The 20499-nt window shown below is 36.8% G+C and overlaps 1 protein-coding gene across 21 annotated transcripts in view; it reads left to right on the forward strand.

Annotated features, from left to right (window-relative positions):
• The window catches only part of LOC120533808 (protein-methionine sulfoxide oxidase mical3a-like), a 457937-nt gene that overhangs the window by 413088 nt on the left and 24350 nt on the right, over positions 1 to 20499 (forward strand). For all 21 annotated transcript variants that reach the window (XM_039760797.1, XM_039760788.1, XM_039760784.1 and 18 more), the window contains 2 exons: positions 10696 to 10803; positions 12997 to 13090. In XM_039760797.1, the coding sequence (XP_039616731.1) occupies positions 10696 to 10803; positions 12997 to 13090 (202 nt within the window). The remainder of the gene's footprint in view (positions 1 to 10695; positions 10804 to 12996; positions 13091 to 20499) is intronic.

The following is a 20499-nucleotide window of genomic DNA, read 5'->3' on the forward strand; positions in this document are numbered from 1 at the left end:
GGCTTCTACATGTCATTTTCAAACAAACAAACAAGAAAAAAAAATTACAAGATTCAGCCATTTTAAAAGAAGATCATTTTTGTGTCTTGTGTCAATATTTGTTTTCCTGTCCAACAACCACTCACTCCATATATATATTTATGTTAGAACAACTCATGTGAAGGCCAGTGCTGTCACACAAGCAAATAGGAAACATATCCTTACCTCAAGAAAAATAGTCAGGTAGATACATGGTATCACAGCATACAGTGGCATTCCCCAGGTCAAGTGCAAGACAGGTGAAGAGTTGTATTACAGTAAAATAAATAATTAAAAAAATAAATAATAGTTAAGTGAATAGATAATAATAATTTTAAATACATCATAATAAATAATAACAGTAAAACTTAATAATTAAAAACAACAGTAGTGACAAGTGTAACAAATGTACTGCATATAAGTTCATACTAGGGTAGATCTTAAGTCAAATGAGTAGCACAGAGTTCAGAGTATGGACAGCCAAGGAGTAGAAGCTGTTGTAATACCTGGCCAAACTGTTTTGGATGCTACAGTACCTTTTGCTAAATGTAAATGGGACAAAGAGACAGTGGGAGGGGGGTTGAACAGCCTTTCACAATTCTATAAGCTTTGTGGATACAACGCTTTACAAAGATGTCTTCAGTGGAGGGCTGAGAGGACCCAACAGTGTTTTCTACAGTGTGCACTATACGTTGTAGGACCTTGCAGTCAGAGACACTGCAGTTTCCAAATCCGACAGTGATGCAGCTGGTTAGAATGCTCTCGATGGAGGTCTGTAGAATGTAATGAGAATGGGGGGAGGTAGTCTTGTCTCCTTCAGCTGCCAAAGGAAATGGAAGCACTACTGCAACTACTTGGCTATTGAGGTCTACTAGTTGTCATATCTCCATTATTTAAGATGACTCCTCTCCATTGCAGGTGAGCCCCACTAACATTGTGTTATACGCCTACTTAATGTTGGTGTTAGAGTTCTACAAAGTTGTACAATTCTGAGTGAGCACAAAGCTCTTGGGGGTCACCAGTGCTCAGCGTGATGGTACTGGTAGTGGTATTTCTAAAATCGACTGCCTGGGGTCTTGTGTTGTAGCCTAGCAGACCCAATTTCCCTATATGCTTCTGGGGAATGATGGTGTTGAAAGCTGAACTGAAGTCAATGAAAAGAATCCTAGCACAAGTATCTTTCTTGTCTAAATGGGACAGCCTCAGAAGAAGAGTAGTCAATATGACATCTTCAATGGAATGGTTTGAGTGATAGGCAAGCTAGAAAGGGTCATGTGATATGGGAATTCTGGCTTTCTAGTCGCCCCGAAAGTAGCCTCTCAAAGCAATTCATGATGACAGGTGTGAGTGCTCTAGTTCAATAGTCATTGAGGGAAGATGCCAGGGGACTTCTTCGGCACCAGTATGATGATGGTGGTTTTGAATCACTTGGAGATGACTGCTTGCCTCAGGGAAGATGTCTGTAAAGAATTCTGTCAACAGATTTGCACATTCTCTAAGCCTTCAGCGAAGTATGTTGTCTGGTACAGCAGTTTTGTATTGTTTGGTAGTCATCCAAGTTCTTCTGACGTTAGCACTGTACATATAGTACCAGGAATATACAATAAAATTATTATTTCCAGGTCCCTTTTGAATGTCAAAGACATTCATTGGAAAAGTGAAAGGAATATCTTCTATACATTGAAAATTTTGCTGCCTATTCAGTACGTTTTTGGTTTGTTGTTCTCCGGTTGTGCTCAGTGCCCTATGACTTCCATTATAAATTGCCAGGACAGGCTATGAATCTTTTCAAAGTTATAGAAAACGTTAAACTTTAGAACACAGTTTCATGTAGCAAATGCATATATACCATGTTTGTGATGAAATAACTTCGACTTAAAAAATATTGAAATATTAATACATTATGATGCCCTGAGATGGGGAGACCCTGTATTAAAATGTTGTAATTTCTACATGGTGAGACAGAAATGCATGCAAATACCCTTAAAGTCTGTAATGTGTATTTTAATCACATCTGAATTGTTTAATTTGTAATTTTAAACCATGGAGCAGAGGGGTTAATCAAGAAAAATGTGTCATTGTCCGAGACATTGTGGAGGGCAATCTATATTTTTAAATTATTATTATTATTTTCAGCATTAATCCTTTGAGAATGATAGCATTAAGGGCTTAGCTGCACCACATTTCCTAATCTAATAGTAACTACATTTAGGAATTTTGCTGATTAATGAACCACACTATCACCATGTTCCATAGAAATCTATGGGCTTAAATGAAAAAAATCCTTGATTTCCTGAATTAATGTTTCTGAGAGACCACTAACAAAGGCATTGTCAGCAAAGAAGCTCAATAATGTATTATCTTAGTTTCCTTGGCTTTTGAACTGAGCCATATATTGCTAGATAACTTGCTCTTACTTCAAGTAAAATTATGTGCAAAGTTGCTTTTTATCAGGCTGGACATAGCAGCTTGCAGAGATTCAAGAGTATTCAGGTAATAACAAAATCTTGTTTGCCTGAATACTTTTGAATCTTTGCAACTTCCAAAAAAGTATCAGTATTGGATTTTTGTCAGTGATCACTACCCCTTTGTCATCACAATGAACAACAGTAGAACATAATGAAGCTGTTTATAGGACGGCCTTACACAATACACTGATATGAAGCCTTTGGTCAACATGAGCTATACTCCATAAAGAAGCAGTGGATGTTCACAGTTAATTTTCTTGTTTGTTAAAGATATAAGGATTAATTGATTGAGCTTGCTGAATTATGACATCAATAATTTGTTGAATTATCGACATTTTATTGTTGTTGTTAGAAATCTGCATTTAGAGAAGAATTACGTTAAGGTTGGGAAACATACGCTGATAGCACCCATCACACAACAAACCACCTGGATTGGGTCCCGAGGGCAGCAGGTGACACCTCAGCACCATACTGGAACACTGTGAGGTTTTTTTTAAGGTGGCTGGAGTGCCAGTCCTGCCACTAACCCCTCAGGTTTTCCCTGGAAGTTGGAGCACCTGCTTGCAAGGCTGGATGCAGATAAACATACCCAGGACGAAGCAATTGCAGATTAAGGGCCTTGGTCAAGGGCACAACGGAGTAGAGTTATTAAGAAGTTTTGAAAAAATTAATGTACAGTCACTAGAAATCAGCATTTTGAGAAGAATCATAATGAGTTTATTTATTAATGTGAATTACGTCTGTATGTTTTTAATTTTTTCATATAAAATTTCTCTTTTAAGACTTCATTTTTAAGTTACTGTTCCAGAATAGGGTTTCAACCCTGTAGTACTATACTGTAATTCCTCTGAAGTAATTCATGTTTTTAATAACATATAATTTTGTTCAGGGATGATGTCATTTCTGCTTCAGGGACTTGGTTTTGCTTTTCTGTAACTGGTCTGTGTTATCTTCACTTTCTCACTTTGGGTTTCTGTAGGTACCTGGGCCTCTCCTATATCTTAATATTGTGTAGTGTGTTAGGTTTATTGATGATGAGTGTATGCATAAGTGAACCTTATGACTGACTGGCCCTCCATACAGAGCTGATTCTTGCCTACATCCATTGCTTTTGAGACATGTTGCAGTTCAGTTGGTCCTGCTATGGTAAAAGGTGTTAAAATCAGTGTGTGTTAAAAAATCTAATTCTTACATTTCTTGGTGGTTAAATTCCAAATCTTGCCGCATTCTTTGAAGATGTGTAAATGTATGTATTTTGCTTGTTTTTAAGTGACCCCATATAATTTCATTTGAAAAAGCAATTTCTTAACACTAGAATTACCTGAGCCTACGAAAAAACTTGTAGATTCGTCCCACCTTAAATCGCTTCTCACCTCTCCGTCAGCGTCTTTTGTCCTATAAATGTGTGGATAAGCACCAAGCAGCCTGCTATCACATCCCCCCACCCCGCACAGTTTTCTCAGCTCAAGTCTGTTTACCTGCGTGTCAGTTGCTTAGAGTTGTATAGAGTGAGAAGTCAAGCAAAATGACACCTTTTATAAATACTGTATCGTTATTTGGAACACATGCATTTCATGTGTGTTCCATGTCTACAACAATCTATGTAAACACATTGCTAAAACAGAAACGTTTTTCAGATTTTAGTAATAATTGACAAAATGTAGACATGAAGTGTATAATGTGCAAAACCTGAATTCCAAATATCAAAGAAACAATTTCACAAAAGGTACAGCTATAACAGAACAAGTGCGCTTCTATTCAAGAATATAACTGCAGAAAAAGAACCCGCGTTAGGGTGCGACATTGACACGCATTTGCTATGACCGCTTTGGTGGCGCAACGGTACCAACTGTTGACTGGTAATCAAAACTTCATGGGTTCGATCCTGGATGAGTCCGTTTTGAGAAGTGAGCTGCACGTATTCTTATTATTTTAGAATTAAAACATACATTTGATTTCAGTCCGTAACGGCCAGTGTAATTTATGATACTTGTAAAGGTTAGCTTTGTTTTTTTTTTATTATTCAGTTTTATTCTCTCAGCCGCGTTCACGATCCCAACAAAAACCCTAACATTTGACAGTGCTGTTTTCACATAGACGCGCTATGTGGTCAGTGGTCAACTCAGATCATGACGACGGTTCTAAAGGGGTGCACTTTTTACAGTGCTGTATTTTGTACAAGGGAAGCTCTGCACTATACTTGTGACTTTACACTGTAGGAAGTAAGTAAATAAATAAAGGTAAATACCTAAATAACATTCAATCTTACAAAGGACGGCGTATGTAAGGACGGTGCCATTGCCCAAAACATTAACAGTTATATGTTACTTATATAAAAGCCAGATCGGCTGTTATTTACCTTGAGTTATTTACTTACTTCCTACAGCGTAAAGTCACAAGTAGAGTGCAGAGGGTATGCTCAAAAAATATGTGAAATGCCACAAAAAGTGCCTGCTGACACTTTAGTACGCAAGCAATGGTACGAGAATGCAGTTAGACTTTTTTTTGGGGCACATACACCGTCCAGATCTAAACACTAGCGTGTAGAGTCGCTTGCATACTGAAGAGTCTATAGCTGCAGGTAGAAGCTGCTGTTGCTGTGCTTTGTGTGTAAGAGCCAGATCGAATGTTATTTACCTTTATTTATTTACTTACTTCCTACAACGTAAAGTCACAAGTAGAGTGCAGAGCTTCCCATGTACATATAAAAAGTGCAGCGATGTAAAAAGTGCATTCCTGCTCTGATGTAGAACCATCGTCATTATCTGAGTTGACCTCTGTTAGAACGCGTTGTGGAGGATTGCCGGCTTTCTATGCCGGTCCGCACCCCCAGGCCGCCAGGAGGAGCTCTCTCGACAGCAGGATCATGCCCCGAGGTCCAGCAGGGCATTATGGACCTTGTAGTATTTTTACACAAATCTGCTGGATACCTTGGGGGCCACCAGGAGTCACTGTGGGGGCTTATGGGCTCTTTTATGCCCTATGACCCGGGAGTACGTCATGATCACGTGACAGGAACGAGCAACGTGCTCCCGGGTTAAAGAAAAGGACTGATTGCCCTGACCCGGAAGAAGTAAGGAACTATGGACTGTCGGGACAGGAATACCTCCGGGTCAGGGGCTATAAAAGGACGGTGCCTCAGTCCAGACACTGAGCTGTGCTGGGAGGTGGAGGAGCAAAGTGTCTGGGCGAGGAGGAGAGGTTATTGTTTTCATTATTGTTAGTTTATTGTATGAGTAGTGTGGAGGGTGCTTGGTGCACATTTGTGATAGAAGAAAATAAAGAGTCTTGGACTTTTACCCGGTGTCTGGAGATATACCTGAGGGTTCAAGGGAGCACTAGCGCCCCCTACTGCCACAGCGTCTATGTGAAAACATCAGTGTCAAATGCACTTGGGGTGTTGGGATCGTGAACGCGGCTGAGAGAATAAAACTTAATAAATAAAAAAAAAAAAAAAGCTAACCTTTACAAGTATCATAAATTACACTGGCTGTTACAGATTGGAATCAAAGCTCACTTCTCAAAACAGACTCATCCAGGATCGAACCCGTGAAATTTTGATTACCAGTCAACAGTTGATACCGTTGCACCACCGAAGCGATCGTAGCAAATGCGTGTCAATGTCGCACCCTAACGCGGGTTCTTTTTCTGCAGTTATATTCTTGAATAGAAGCGCACTTGTTCTGTTATATTTGTACCTTTTGTGAAAGTGTTTCTTTGATATTTGGAATTCAGGCTTCACACATTATACACTTCATGTCTACAGTTTGTCAATTATTACTAAAACATGAAAAGGTTTCTGTTTTAACGATGTGTTTACATAGATCGTTGTAGACACGGAACACACATGAAATGCAAGTGTTCCAAATAACGATGTACTTTAGTATTTATAAAAGGTGTCATTTTGCTTGACTTCTCACTCTATACAACTCTGAGCAATTGACATGCAGGTAAACAGACTTGAGCTGAGAAAACTGTGCGGGGTGGGGGGATGTGATAGCAGGCTGCTTGCTGCTTATCCACACATTTACAGGACAAAAGACACTGACGGAGAGGTAAGAAGTGATTTAAGGTGGGACGGATCTACGAGTTTTTTCGTGGGCTCTGGTAATTCTAGTGTTAAATGCTTATTTATTTATTTAAACATATTTGGACATATCAAGATTTGATTTTCATTTAAACCGTATCTTTAGATGATGGTGATATAACATAATAAATATCATCCTACATTTATATTGTGTAGCCCATTGTATAATGTAACACATTTAATATTCCATTTAATAATTCACATGTTAAAGCACATTTTGTATGAGGAAAAAGCAAGTATACCCCTACATCTATCTCTTCCTCAAATACTTAAAATTACAAGTGATTAGAACATCATTAGAAAGGATCTTAGATAAACTTGTCCTATTTAAAACTCAGACATTTAGTTTAGTTGTTTCTTTGTTTTTGAAGTGTTTGTAATTATCATACCTAGATCAAAAGAGCTCCCGAAGCCTTCAGAAAGAAGGTTATAGGAGCCTATGAGTCTGGGAAGGGATTAAAAAAAAAAAATCTCCAAACAATTGGATATCATCCATTTCACTGTCCAGAAGATCATCAACAAGTGGAAAAGATTTAAAAAAAACAGCTAACTTTTCCAAACCAGGCAGAACAAAAGATCCTGAAAGAAGTCTCAAAGAATTTAATTACATGACTACAGGTAGATCATGTCATTGTTTATGTCAAAGTGCATGAATATACCATTCATAAGAGGTTGCATAAATTATATCTACATGGAAAGTGTGCCAGGACTAGACCTTTGCTGTCCATAAATAACATCATGACAAGACCAAAGTTTATCAATGAACACTTAGGCAAAGACAAGGACTCCTGGAACAATATGCTATTGACAGACAAGGCAAATATAGAGTTATCTGGCCACAGTTAAAAGACATACTTTTGGGGAAAACCAAAGATTGCTTCTGAGCAGAAGAAATTGATCAACTTTAAAGCATGGAAGTGGAAAGGTTATGGGTTGAGGCTGTTTTACTGCATTGTGGCCTGGGCATCTTAATACTATGAATAGCATCTTTTAACTCTGCCACCTCCAGCTCTGTCTCCTGCTTTCTGGTCAGTGCCACCGTCTCCAACCCATATAACATAGCTGGTCTCACTACTGTCCTATAGACCTTCTCTTTCACTCTTGCTGATACCCATCTGTCACAAATTACTCCTGACACTCTTCTCCACCCATTCCACCCTGCCTGCATGCTCTTTTTCACCCCTCTTCCACAATCTCCATTGCTCTGTACTGTTGATACCAAGTATTTAAACTCATCCACCTTTGCCAGCTCTACTCCCTGCATCCTCACCATTCCACTGACCTCCCTCTCATTTACACCAATGTATTCTGTCTTGTTCCTACTGACCTTCATTCCTCTCCTCTCTAGAGAATATCTCCACCTCTCCAGGGTCTCCTCAACCTGCTCCCTACTATCAGTACAGATCACAATGTCATCCGCAAACATCATAGTCCACAGGGACTCCTGTCTAATCTCTTGTGTCAACCTGTCCATCACCATTGCAAATAAGAAAGGGCTCAGAGCCAATCCCTGATGTAATCCCACCTCCAACTTGAATGCATCCATCACTCCTACCGCAGACCTCACCACAGTCACACTTCCCTTGTGCATATCCTGTACAACTCTTACGTACTTCTCTGCCACTCCCAACTTCCTCATACAATACCACAGCTCCTCTCGAGGCACCCTGTCATATGCCTTCTCCAGGTCCACAAAGACACAATGCAACTCCTTCTGGCCTTCTCTAAACTTCTCCATCAACATCCTCAGAGCAAACATTGCATCTGTGGTGCTGTTTCTTGGCATGAAACCATACTGCTGCTCACTAATCATCACCTCACTTCTTAACCTAGCTTCCACTACTCTTTCCCATAACTTCATGCTGTGGCTCATCAATTTTATTCCCGTGTAGTTACTGCAGTCCTGCACATTCCCCTTATTATTAAATATCGGCAGCAGTACACTTCTTCTCCACTCCTCAGGCATCCTCTCACTTTCAAAGATTCCATTAAACATTCTGGTTAAAAACTCCGCTGCCATCTCTCCTAAACACCTCCATGCTTCCATAGGTATGTCACCTGGACCAATGGCCTTTCTATTTTTTATCCTCTTCAAAGCTGTCCTTACTTCCTCCTTGCTAATCCGTTGCACTTCCTAATTCACTATCTCCACATCATTCAACCTCTTCTTCTCTCTCTTGTTCTCTTCATTCATCACCCTCTCAAAGTACTCTTTCTATCTGCTCAACGCACTCTCCTCGCTTGTGAGTATGTTTCCATCTTTATCCTTTATCACCCTGGCCTGCTGCACATCTTTCCCAGCTCTGTCCCTCTGTCTAGCCAGTCGGTACAGGTCCTTTTCTCCCTTCTTAGTGTCCAACCTCTCATACAACTCATCATACGTCTTTTCTTTAGCCTTCGCCACCTCTCTTTTCACCTTGAGCCTTATCTCTTTGTACTCTTGTCTACTTTCTGCATCTCTCTGACTATCCCACTTCTTCTTTGCCATCCTCTTCCTCTGTATACTCTCCTGTATTTCCTCATTCCACCACCAGGTTTCCTTTTCCTCCTTCCTCTTTCCAGATGTCACACCAAGCACCCTTCTTGCTGTAGTTTCCCAGCTGTCTGGTAAATCTTCACTGCCAGCCAGTGCCTGTCTCACCTCCTCCCTAAACTCAACCTTGCAGTCTTCCTTTTTCCACTTTCACCATTTGATCCTTGGCTCTGCCCTCTCTCTCTTCCTCTTCTTGATCTCCAACGTCATCCTACAGACCACCATCCTATGCTGCTTAACTACACTTTTACCTTCAACCACTTTGCAGTCTTCAATCTCCTTCAGATCAACTCTTCTGCAAAGGATGTAATCTACCTGTGTGTATTTTCCTCCACTCTTGTACGTAACCGTATATTCCTCCCTCTTCTTAAAATACGTATTCACCACAGCCATGCCCATCCTTTTAGCAAAATCCTCTATCCTCTGACCTTCTTCATTCCTCTCCTTGACACCATACCTGCCCATCACCTCCTCATCTCCTCTGTTCCCTTCACCATCATTCCCATTGAAATACGCTCCAATCACCACTTTCTGTCCCTTGCGTACACTGTTCATCACTTCATCCAACTCACTCCAAAAATCTTCTTTCTCACCCATTGCACACCCAACTTGCGATGCATATGCACTAACAACACTCAGCTTCACTCCTCCAATTTCCAGCTTCATAATCATTACTCTGCCGGCCACTCTTTTCACCTCCAAAACACTCTTGACATACTGTTCCTTCAGAATAACTCCTACCCGTTTCTCCTCCCATCCACACCATGATAGAACAATTTGAATCCATCTGGCCTTACTACCCTTCCATTTAGTCTCTTGCACGCCCAATATATCAACCTTCCTTCTCTCCATCATATCTGCTAACTCTCTTCCCTTACCAGTCATACTGCCAACATTCAAAGTTCCTACCCTCAGTTCCACTCTCTTTACTTTCCTCCTCTCCTCCTGCCTCTGGACACATCTCCCCCCTCTAATTTTCCTCCTTCTTCTTCGGCCAACAGTAGCTGAATTTCCGCCAGCACCCTTTTGGCTAACAATACTGGTGCCGGTCGTTGTTAACCCGGGGCTTGACTGACCTGGTATGGAAATTTGTATTGTTTATCCGGGCTTGGGACCTGCACGAAGAAACACACTGGATTGTGCATCCCCTGTGGCTGGGTTAAAAGCCTTCTTCCAGTTGATGTTCATCTTTGTTTCTGCAGCTATTAAATTCAATAATGTATGCATTTTTTCTGTAGACAAATGTGGCATTTTTTATTGAATAAATTAAGTAAAATTTTCTTTTATATTTATTTTAAATTACTTTACCTTTGTCTAAAGATACTGTTTAAATGAAGATCAAATCTTGATATGTACTGATATTTTAAAAAAGAAAAATATTTAATTGGGCGTACTTATTTCTTCATATGACTGCATATTCTGAAGGTTCTTTGCTCTTTTCTGCCTTCTTAATATACCTAACTTTCAAACACACTATCAACTGCAACTGTCTAACTTACTGCAAATATTTAGAAAATTGATTGTTGAAGTATTTGTTATGAATTGGTTTTTTTTATTTCAATTTTCTGTTGAAACACATCTTTTTCTAGAAAACATATACTGAAGAAGAGCTGAGTGCCAAGTTAACTAGGAGAGTTCAGAAAGCTGCTCGTAGACAAGCCAAACAAGAAGAGCTAAAACGTCTGCATAGGGCTCAGGTAATCTACGCTATTTGATAAAACAGGATGTATCTCTACTTGTGCCTAATATATCCTACATCTTAAAACAAAGACCACACATAACTCAGAGCTATACTGGAGACTGTTTTGGCTAGTTTTTGTTCCTGTTGAAGAAGGATTTCACTTATAGTACATTCAAAAAGTTCTATACGCTCTAAATGTGTAGTGATTATCTGCACCATTCAACATTTTTCCTAATTTACTTTCTGTATATCAAATTAAATACAGGGTGATGCAGCAGTTTTTTTTTCTCTGGTAGCAAGGGAAGTTCGAAAAAAAAAAAATATATATACAGTTAGGTCCATAAATACTTGGACAGAGACAACTTTTTTCTAATTTAGGTTCTGTACATTACCACAGTGAATTTTAAATGAAACAACTTAGATGCAGTTGAAGTGCAGAGTTTCCGCTTTAATTCAGTGGGTTGAACAAAAAGATTGCATAAAAATGTGAGGCAACTAAAGCATTTTTTAACACAATTTCTTCATTTCAGGGGCTCAAAAGTAATTGGACAATTGACTCAAAGGCTATTTCATGGGCAGGTGTGGGCAAGTCCGTCGTTATGTCATTATCAATTAAGCAGATAAAAGGCCTGGAGTTGATTTGAGGTGTAGTGCTTGCATGTGGAAGATTTTGCTGTGAACAGACAACATGCAGTCAAAGGAGCTCTCCATGCAGGTGAAAGAAGTCATCCTTAAGCTGTGAAAACAGAAAAAACCCATCCGAGAAATTGCTACAATATTACGAGTGGCAAAATCTACAGTTTGGTACATCCTGAGAAAGAAAGCAAGCACTGGTGAACTCAGCAACGCAAAAAGACCTGGACATCCACAGAAGACAACAGTGGTGGATGATCCCAGAGTAATTTCCGTGGTGAAGAGAAACCCCTTTACAACAGCCAACCAAGTGAACAACACTCTCCAGGGGGTAGGCATATCGATATTTATGTCTACCATAAAGAGAAGAAAATACAGAGGGTGCACTGCAAGGTGCAAGCCACTCGTAAGCCTCAAGAATAGAAAGGCTAGATTGAACTTTGCTAAAGAACATCTAAGAAAGCCAGCACAGTTCCGGAAAAACATTCTTTGGACAGATGAAACCAAGATCAACCTCTACCAGAATGATGGCAAGAAAAAAGTTTTTTTCAACCAACTAAATTAAAGCTGAAAATGTGCACTTCAACTGCATCTGAGTTGTTTCATTTATTTATATATTAATATTATTAATTAATATAATATTTATGGACCTGTTTATGTGTGTGTGTGTGTGTACTGTGTATATATATATATATATATATATATATATATATATATATATATATATATAGGTGTGTATATATATATATATATATATATATATATATATATATATATATATATATACAGTATATAGTGTATCCGGAAAGTATTCACAGCGCATAACTTTACAGCCATATTCCAAAATGGATTAAATTCATTTTTTTTCCTCAGAATTCTATACACAACACCCCATAATGACAATGTGAAAAAAGTTTACTTGAGGTTTTTGCAAATTTATTAAAAATAAAAAAACTGAGAAATCACATTTTTGAATGAAATTCATGTATAGGCTTTCAAGTTAACTACAGTATTTTTGAAGTATTAATATTAGAAACAAATCTAAGTATTTAACATTATTAAAAAAACATGCAGTTAGTCAGGTGTGTCAAAATTCTTGATTAATGCTATATAAATGTTTGAAATTTGCCTTGTTTTTTGTTGCCAGAAATACCAGCCCGAAACTCTTTAGGTTTTAAACAAGTCTACCTGTGTTAATCTACATACTGACAATTTTTGAAGCTTTTGTAAAGACAAATTGCACCTATTAGTATGTGACTTATTATTCTTGTTATTTTAACATTACTGAAATGCTAAAATAAGATTCAGTTAGTTTATTTTTACACCTCACTCTGTTTTAGCAGGAGATATTAAAGATCACCCTATGCAGAATGAATCTGTTTTGTAATATCAATGTTGGTTTGTATGTGCTGCTTCTTTCTTATTAACAAGAATATTTTTCATTTTATTTTTGACTTCTGGAGGAAGCTCAACACTAAAATCAAATCAAAACATTATATAAATACAGTCAGAAGCTGATCGGAAACTATGCTCATTCAGAACTATTGTGAACTAAGAGAATTATTGTTTTTGTTAGATTATCCAAAGACAGCTGGAGCAGGTGGAAGAGAAGCAGAGACAGCTAGAGGAGCGAGGAGTAGCTGTGGAGAAAGCATTACGAGGAGAAGCAGGTACTTTTTCATTTGAACTCTTCCAAGTGCCAAGGTTTATTTCACACAGGTCAAAAGGCAATATTTCAATTAGAAAAAAACATTAAATTGATGGTGTCAATTACTAAAACCAAAAGTTTACTTTTGTTTGGAAAATGTTAACATTCTTTGTTCAAACTTCAGACAAGGGACTATCACAGATACTTTGCATCCTGCTGTTACTTTTTAAGGAAAAAAATCACTGTGGGTAAACAATAATTTTTTTTATTTATTTCTTTATTTATTTATTTTTTTTTTGTTTGTTTTGCATAGACATTAGCACCATTGTGGCGATAAAACAGGTGTTTTTCTATCATGTTTCTGCACAAATTAATGTTTGCCATTGTTTGTAATCTTATTTTTACTTACCTACAACTAGTTGAATTTTATGATGAGATTTAATTTAGCAAAAATTGAAGTAGTGATTTCCTGAAAAATGCAAAACTTTGTATTTATTGGTTATTATTAACAAGACTGTTGGACATAGTGTAACTGTATTAGTATATAAAACACCCAAATGTTTGGAATTTACATTTTAAGTATCATTTATATGTATGGTTGTGCATTTCATTAAGCACAAAAGTTGGCAATGTGTGTTCATGTACACAGATAACGGGAACAATAAGCTACCTTGAGCCAACTCTTTTATTTTATGCCCTTTTATTTGAAAAAGCTTAATTTCTACTATTTAACATATATAAGAACATTAGTTTACAGATAAATCATTCGGATTATAATAACTTGGTTGGCATTACTGGTATTAATGTTTTCCACTTAATTCCCATATTAAATGCTTAGCCGATTTCATTTCATTGTTTTTATTTATTATAATTTTATTTGCTCCTTTTTAATTGACACATGTCCTGCCTGTATTATAATAGACTGACTGAGGGAAGTATGTTTCTAACATTTTGGTAAAAAGTAAGAACACCGATCCCACAGACCAGTGTAACCAGTAATAGTGAAAAAAAACAATGAGTTTCAAATGATCCACATGATGTAGGCATAACTGTATCACAGCTATATAATTAAATTGAGTTTATGGTTCCCTTCAGGAATAAATACAGTATAAGCTATGTAGTAGTACTAGGGTGGTGTACCGTCTAAGCCATAATGGATGCAGTGAGAAGTTAGGCAAAATGACACCTTTTATTGGTAACTAGAAAGATTACAATATGCAGGCTTTCGAGGCAACTCAGGCCCCTTCTTCAAGCGAGATGTAATACAGAAACTGGAGTTCCCTGTGTTTATATACACACTAGGACAAGTACAGCATTGGAAAACCTTTAAGTGAGACATCTTAGATATATGTAGTAAAAATTAGATGGTGGTTCATCAGACTGGTACTGTTGCCAGCAAGAAAATTTGAAAGTAGGGAGCAATTTTGAGAAAACTGTTTAATTTTGGGAGTCGGGGACAAGAAGCTGATTTGCATTAAAAACTAAAAGAAAATGTAATGTTTTTATATGTTACATTTGTTTCATCTCAGGTAAAAGTTCCTTTTTACTGTCTGAGAATTCATTATTATTAAGTGCTCTGTATCAGTATGTGGAGAATGTATATTGTGTATAAGTATTTGTGCACGAGGACATTTTACACTAAAGGTGCCATTTCCTGGCATTGTGACATGTGTTCAGGATGGGTGGCATTAGGACTTGTTGTCTCAGGTTCTTTGTCACTCTTTTACAGACAGGATGTTTGTGTGTTTTGTTTTGGAATCTTTGTAATTATGATGTTTCTGTAAATAACTTGTTCTTTCTTTCTTTCTTTCTTTCTTTCTTTCTTTCTTTCTTTCTTTCTTGTGAAAGTGATTCAAGTTCTTAAAGAACATTCTAAATTTACATCTTTACATTTGATGCATTTCTTTTCTCTCAAGACAGTGTTATCTTTTCCCTGGTGTCCCGGCTACTTATACTGGCAAATATAATTCACATATACTACAGTATATAATTAAGAAGTTGTCTTGTCTCCTATACTTCAGCTAGAAGAGTCCTGTCACAGTTTTATTTATTTATAAATTTTATTGATTATATTGTAATCATTCCATACTAATAGATCAATGTTTACAAAAATAGGGTTTAAAACAAATCAACCCCCACCCCTGCGAAAGAGAGCATGGCCAACAGAGTAAATCATAAAGCTAGTAAAAATAAGTAAATTGATAAGTTTAATAAGCAGATAAAGGTAAATGGAGAAGAAAAAGAAATGGGAAGAGAATCTGCTTCCTCAGTGCTTTAAGAGGTTAATCTAAAATGTTGTTGATTAGATCCTGCCAAGTTTTGAAAAAGTTCTGCACTTTGTTCTGTGTTGCGTACAGTTTCATTTATGATCACCTCCATGTTATAATCATTGCTAGTGCTACAGTATGACTGTAAAAATAAGAAACCCCATTTCTGACAAAGTCAGGATGCTGTATACAATGTACATTAAACATATACCAGCAACACTTTTCAAAAAAGTTGCAATTGGGCAACAAAAGACTGGAAAAGTTGTGCAGTACTTTTAAAAGAAAAAAAAGCAGCAAACCCTCTCAGAAGTTATGGAGAAGCTCAGCACTCTGTGAAAAACTGTTTGAGTAAATAGTGCAACAGTTTAAAAATAACATTCCAGAACATAAAATGGATTTCATCATCTATGATACATTACATCATTAAAAAAAATTTCAGAGAATGTGGAAAAATCACTGTATGCAAGGGGCAAGATCGAATACCAGTATTGCATGGCCATGATCTTCAAACCCTCGGACAGCACTGGATTAAAAACGAACAATTCTTAGTGGAAATAACTGCATGGGCTCAGAAACACTTGTGACAACTACTGTCTGTGAACATAGTTTGACGTTCGATTCATAAATTCAAGTTAAAATTCTGTAGTGCAGGAACATATATAAACATGATCCAGAAACACCTCCAGTTTCTCTAGGCCCAAGCTCATTTAACATTGACTGAGGTCAAGTAGAAAACTGGACCATTCGGCTTGTACTACATGTGCTTTGTGATGGACATGTAACCATCCTTAAACTTAATAAAAATTACTTAAATGTTTAATGTGTCATTTAGTTCATCACTGTTACATTGAGTTGCAAAGAAACAAAATTTGTACAATTATTAGTTTGTTTTTCTTTTGACTAGCGCATCTGCAGCATAATAGTACAGTTGCATGAAATTGTACAATATTTTTCTTATTTTAGTCCATTATCATCCCATATTTTAAACACATACATGTTAGGATGCTCATTGATTTAGAACTATAGAATAGTTTGTGTAAGTGACTATAATTGTCGTGAGGACTATTCCATTCAGGGCTTTTAGCCCCAATTCTGCTTCTAGATTTGGCACCCAGTCAGCCTATATTGGCAAAAACAGGTTTTGAAAATTAATATTTTGTGTAATTTGTGTGTCAGGTGTCTTCTTTGAAAGCTAATATGAAAATTTTAAGACCTTGTTATCAATCTGTTTGTGAACTGTTGTATTAAAATAGTTGATAAGAATATTTTCCTGAAACCTTACTACACACATAACTTTTTTGTAACTTTCTAGGTTTTACTTGACATTTCGAAATTTTATTTAAGTAGTTATATTAAATAGACACTTTGTTTATTGTATATGCTGTAAGTTTTAATTCCTGGAGTATGTAATCACAAGGGCTTTCCAAGATAAAAACTATTTCATGTGAGATGTATTTATTTTTCATTGATGTGAATGATGATAACAAAACGTTTAAAATACAGAGGGTCATAACTTATGTACTTCCTTTCAGTTTTCAAACTACAAAACTAGTGCACATGTACTATCTAGATACTTGCAGCTGTCAGCCCTCAATGCTTTTGTTATAAACCTTATTTTTCTGGTGCAGTTAAGGGACCTGCATTTGTACCATACAGTTAGGTCCATAAATATTTGGACAGGGACAACTTTTTTCTAATTTTGGTTCTGTACATTACCATAATGAATTTTAAATGAAACAACTCAGATGCAGTTGAAGTGCAGACTTTCAGCTTTAGTTCAGTGGGTTGAACAAAAAGATTGCATAAAAATATGAGGGAACTAAAGTATTTTTTTTTAACACAATCCCTTTATTTCAGGGGCTCAAAAGTAATTGGACAAATTAAATAACTGGAAATAAAATGTTCATTTCTATTACTTGGTTGAAAACCCTTTGCTGACAATGACAGCCTGAATTCTTGAACTCATGGACATCACCAGATGCTGGGTTTCCTCCTTTTTTAATGCTCTGCCAGGCCTTTACTGCAGCAGCTTTCAGTTGCTTTTTGTTTGTGGGCCTTTCTGTCCTAAGTTTAGTCTTCAACAAGTGAATTGCATGCTCAATTGGGTTAAGATCAGTTGACTGACTTGGCCATTCAAGAATTTTCCACTTATTTCCTTTAATAAATTCCTGGGTTGCTTTGGCTGTATGTTTTGGGTCATTGTCCATCTGTATCATGAAACACCGCCCAATCAGTTTGACTGCATTTAGCTGGATTTGAGCAGACAGTATGTCTCTGAACACCTCAGAATTCATTCGGCTGCTTCTGTCCCGTGTCACATCATCAATAAACACTAGTATCCCAGTGCCACTGGCAGCCATGCACGCCCAAGCCATCACACTGCCTCCACCGTGTTTTACAGATAATGTGGTATGCTTTGGATAATGATCTGTTCCACGCCTTCTCCAGACTTTTTTCTTCCCATCATTCTGGTAGAGGTTGATCTTGGTTTCATCTGTCCAAAGAATGTTTTTCCAGAACTGTGCTGGCTTTTTTAGATGTTCTTTAGCAAAGTCCAATCTAGCCTTTTTATTCTTGAGGCTTATATGTGACTTGCACCTTGCAGTGCACCCTCTGTATTTACTTTCATGCAGTATTCTCTTTATGGTAGACTTGGATATCGATACACCTTCCCCCGGAGAGTGTTGATCACTTGGTTGGCTGTTGTGAAGGGGTTTCTCTTCACCATGGAAATGATTCTGCGATCATCCACCACTGTTATCTTCCGTGGACGTCCAGGTCTTTTTGCGTTGCTGAGTTCACCAGTGCTTGCTTTCTTTCTCAGGATGTACCAAACTGTAGATTTTGCCACTCGTAATATTGTAGCAATTTCTCTGATGGGTTTTTTCTGTTTTCGCTGCTTAAGGATGACTTCTTTCACCTGCATGGAGAGCTCCTTTGACCGCATGTTGTCTGTTCACAGAAAAATCTTCCACATGCAAGCACCACACCTAAAATCAACTCTAGGCCTTTTATCTGCTTAATTGATAATGACATAACGACGGGCTTGCCCACACCTGCCCATGAAATAGCTTTTGACTCAATTGTCCAATTACTTTTGAGCCCCTGAAATGAAGGGATTGTGTTAAAAAAATGCTTTAGTTGCCTCACATTTTTATGCAATCTTTTTGTTCAACCCACTGAATTAAAGCTCAAAGTCTGCACTTCAACTGCATCTGAGTTGTTTCATTTAAAATTCATTATGGTAATGTCCAGAACCAAAATTAGAAAAAAGTTGTCTCTGTCCAAATATTTATGGACCTAACTGTATATGTAGAGTAACCCACCATAAATCTTAAAAGCATATAATCAAATTTACAATGAAATTATACTATGCTATGTGTACTTTTAGATGCTTACTTTTGCAAGCCAGCGGCATGTTTCTTTGTTTTTAGTAATACTTTAAAACAGTATGTGCATTTCAGAAGCTTTGCTGGAATTGAAGATTCTAAGGTGGTTTATGTACACTTATGTTCCCATATAATATAATTAACATTGATCTAGTAATTTAGTCTGTTTAGAGATGTATTTTACATCATAGTTTGAAATTGTTTGCAGCGTGCCTCTGGTCTTCTACCTAAAATAGCCTTATTTTTCAATATAAATGCATTATGTGTTAATAAGATAACATTTTATTGGACACCAGAGCTGTTGAGAATTCTTGTCTATAAGATTAAAGTTATTGCCACTGTTTATGGAGGGCAGACCCATCCAGACACTGTTAATATACTTTATGCAGACCTTATTTAAAAGTATATAATATATTTGCAGAAACTCGTTTAATATTGATACTTATGGAAGTGTGACCTTTATTCAGTTTGTTTTATTTTGCATGAACATTTATAGTTGTCTCAGTTGAAAACCTATAAAATGTTGCTATGTCATTGCTTATGGTCAGTTATAGTAAATATAGTCATATTATTTATTAATCTAGATTTCACAGATATAACCCTAATGTCCTCCAACCCCCATTCAAATGTTCTGCTCAAACAGTTCCAATAAAATAAACATTGGTTATGTCTAAAAAATACAGACCTTCAGTGAACAGATCATTTTCAAATAGATTTGTAAGAGATATTTAGTTTTCTGACACACTTACATATGCAATTGATTTTGCATATCGGTAAGCATTTATGGTGAATGATGAAGTAAAGGTGCAGTTTTTGAACTGAATTAGAAAAAAATGCATTTTCTACAAGCTGTGTTTCATAGACATGTGTTTTCAAAGAATTTTCCTTTTCTTTCATTACTTGCATGAAGTCTTTGTGCATGTTATGCATGCTTAGCAGATCTGAATATATTTTGAAGAATGTATGATGAAATGTATGGTCTAATCTAATATGTCTGTAATTTTTTATTTTCCAAAAAGTTCAAATAAGAAGTCAACATTTACAGCTCAATCATTGTAAATAGTTTTTGAGTATTACTTACGTATCCTCTTATTGTGAGTACAGGTTGCCTTCAGTTTGAGCAACAGACGTATTTATTATTTTGTCATGCCTACAATTATTAATACAGGCACAACATATTTATTTATTGTTGTTAAATTTTTAGGAAGTAGACCTCATCTTATTTGATCTCTACAGTATGTTTTAGGTCACATAATTTAAAACAGGGTGTTCCTTTTTAACTTACTTTAGTTCATTAAATGCATGAATCTGTATCTCTCACTATGTAATTAATATGTTGTTATTATTACACATTTCCACATTTTTATTTCAGTCCAGATAGTGTTTGTATTGGCTAATGGTACAGAATACGTTTTACAAGATTCCAGTAATCTATCAGCTACATAGTCTTTTCGAAAATTTTTGTATAGAACTCAAAGGAAACTAAAATATTCTCTACACTTGACAATTTTGATATAACAAGCAAGACTGTGATATGCTGCAGTCCAAAACAGTACTAATTAAATAAATTAAGAACATTACATGGCACTGTGTCAACAGGAATTGTGCACAGAACATAAATATAAAACATCAACAGATGCACAGTACTCAAATAAGTGGAGCATAGTATCTGTAGAGTTTACTACAGAGAGTAAACTAACAGAAAAAAATAATTTTAGCTTTGTTTTAGGTAGCTGTCTTATTCAGCTTGTTTGTAGTATGCTGATTTCAGACAG

This window comes from Polypterus senegalus, chromosome 8, assembly GCF_016835505.1.
Source record: "Polypterus senegalus isolate Bchr_013 chromosome 8, ASM1683550v1, whole genome shotgun sequence".
Taxonomy (NCBI): Eukaryota; Metazoa; Chordata; class Cladistia; order Polypteriformes; family Polypteridae; genus Polypterus; species Polypterus senegalus.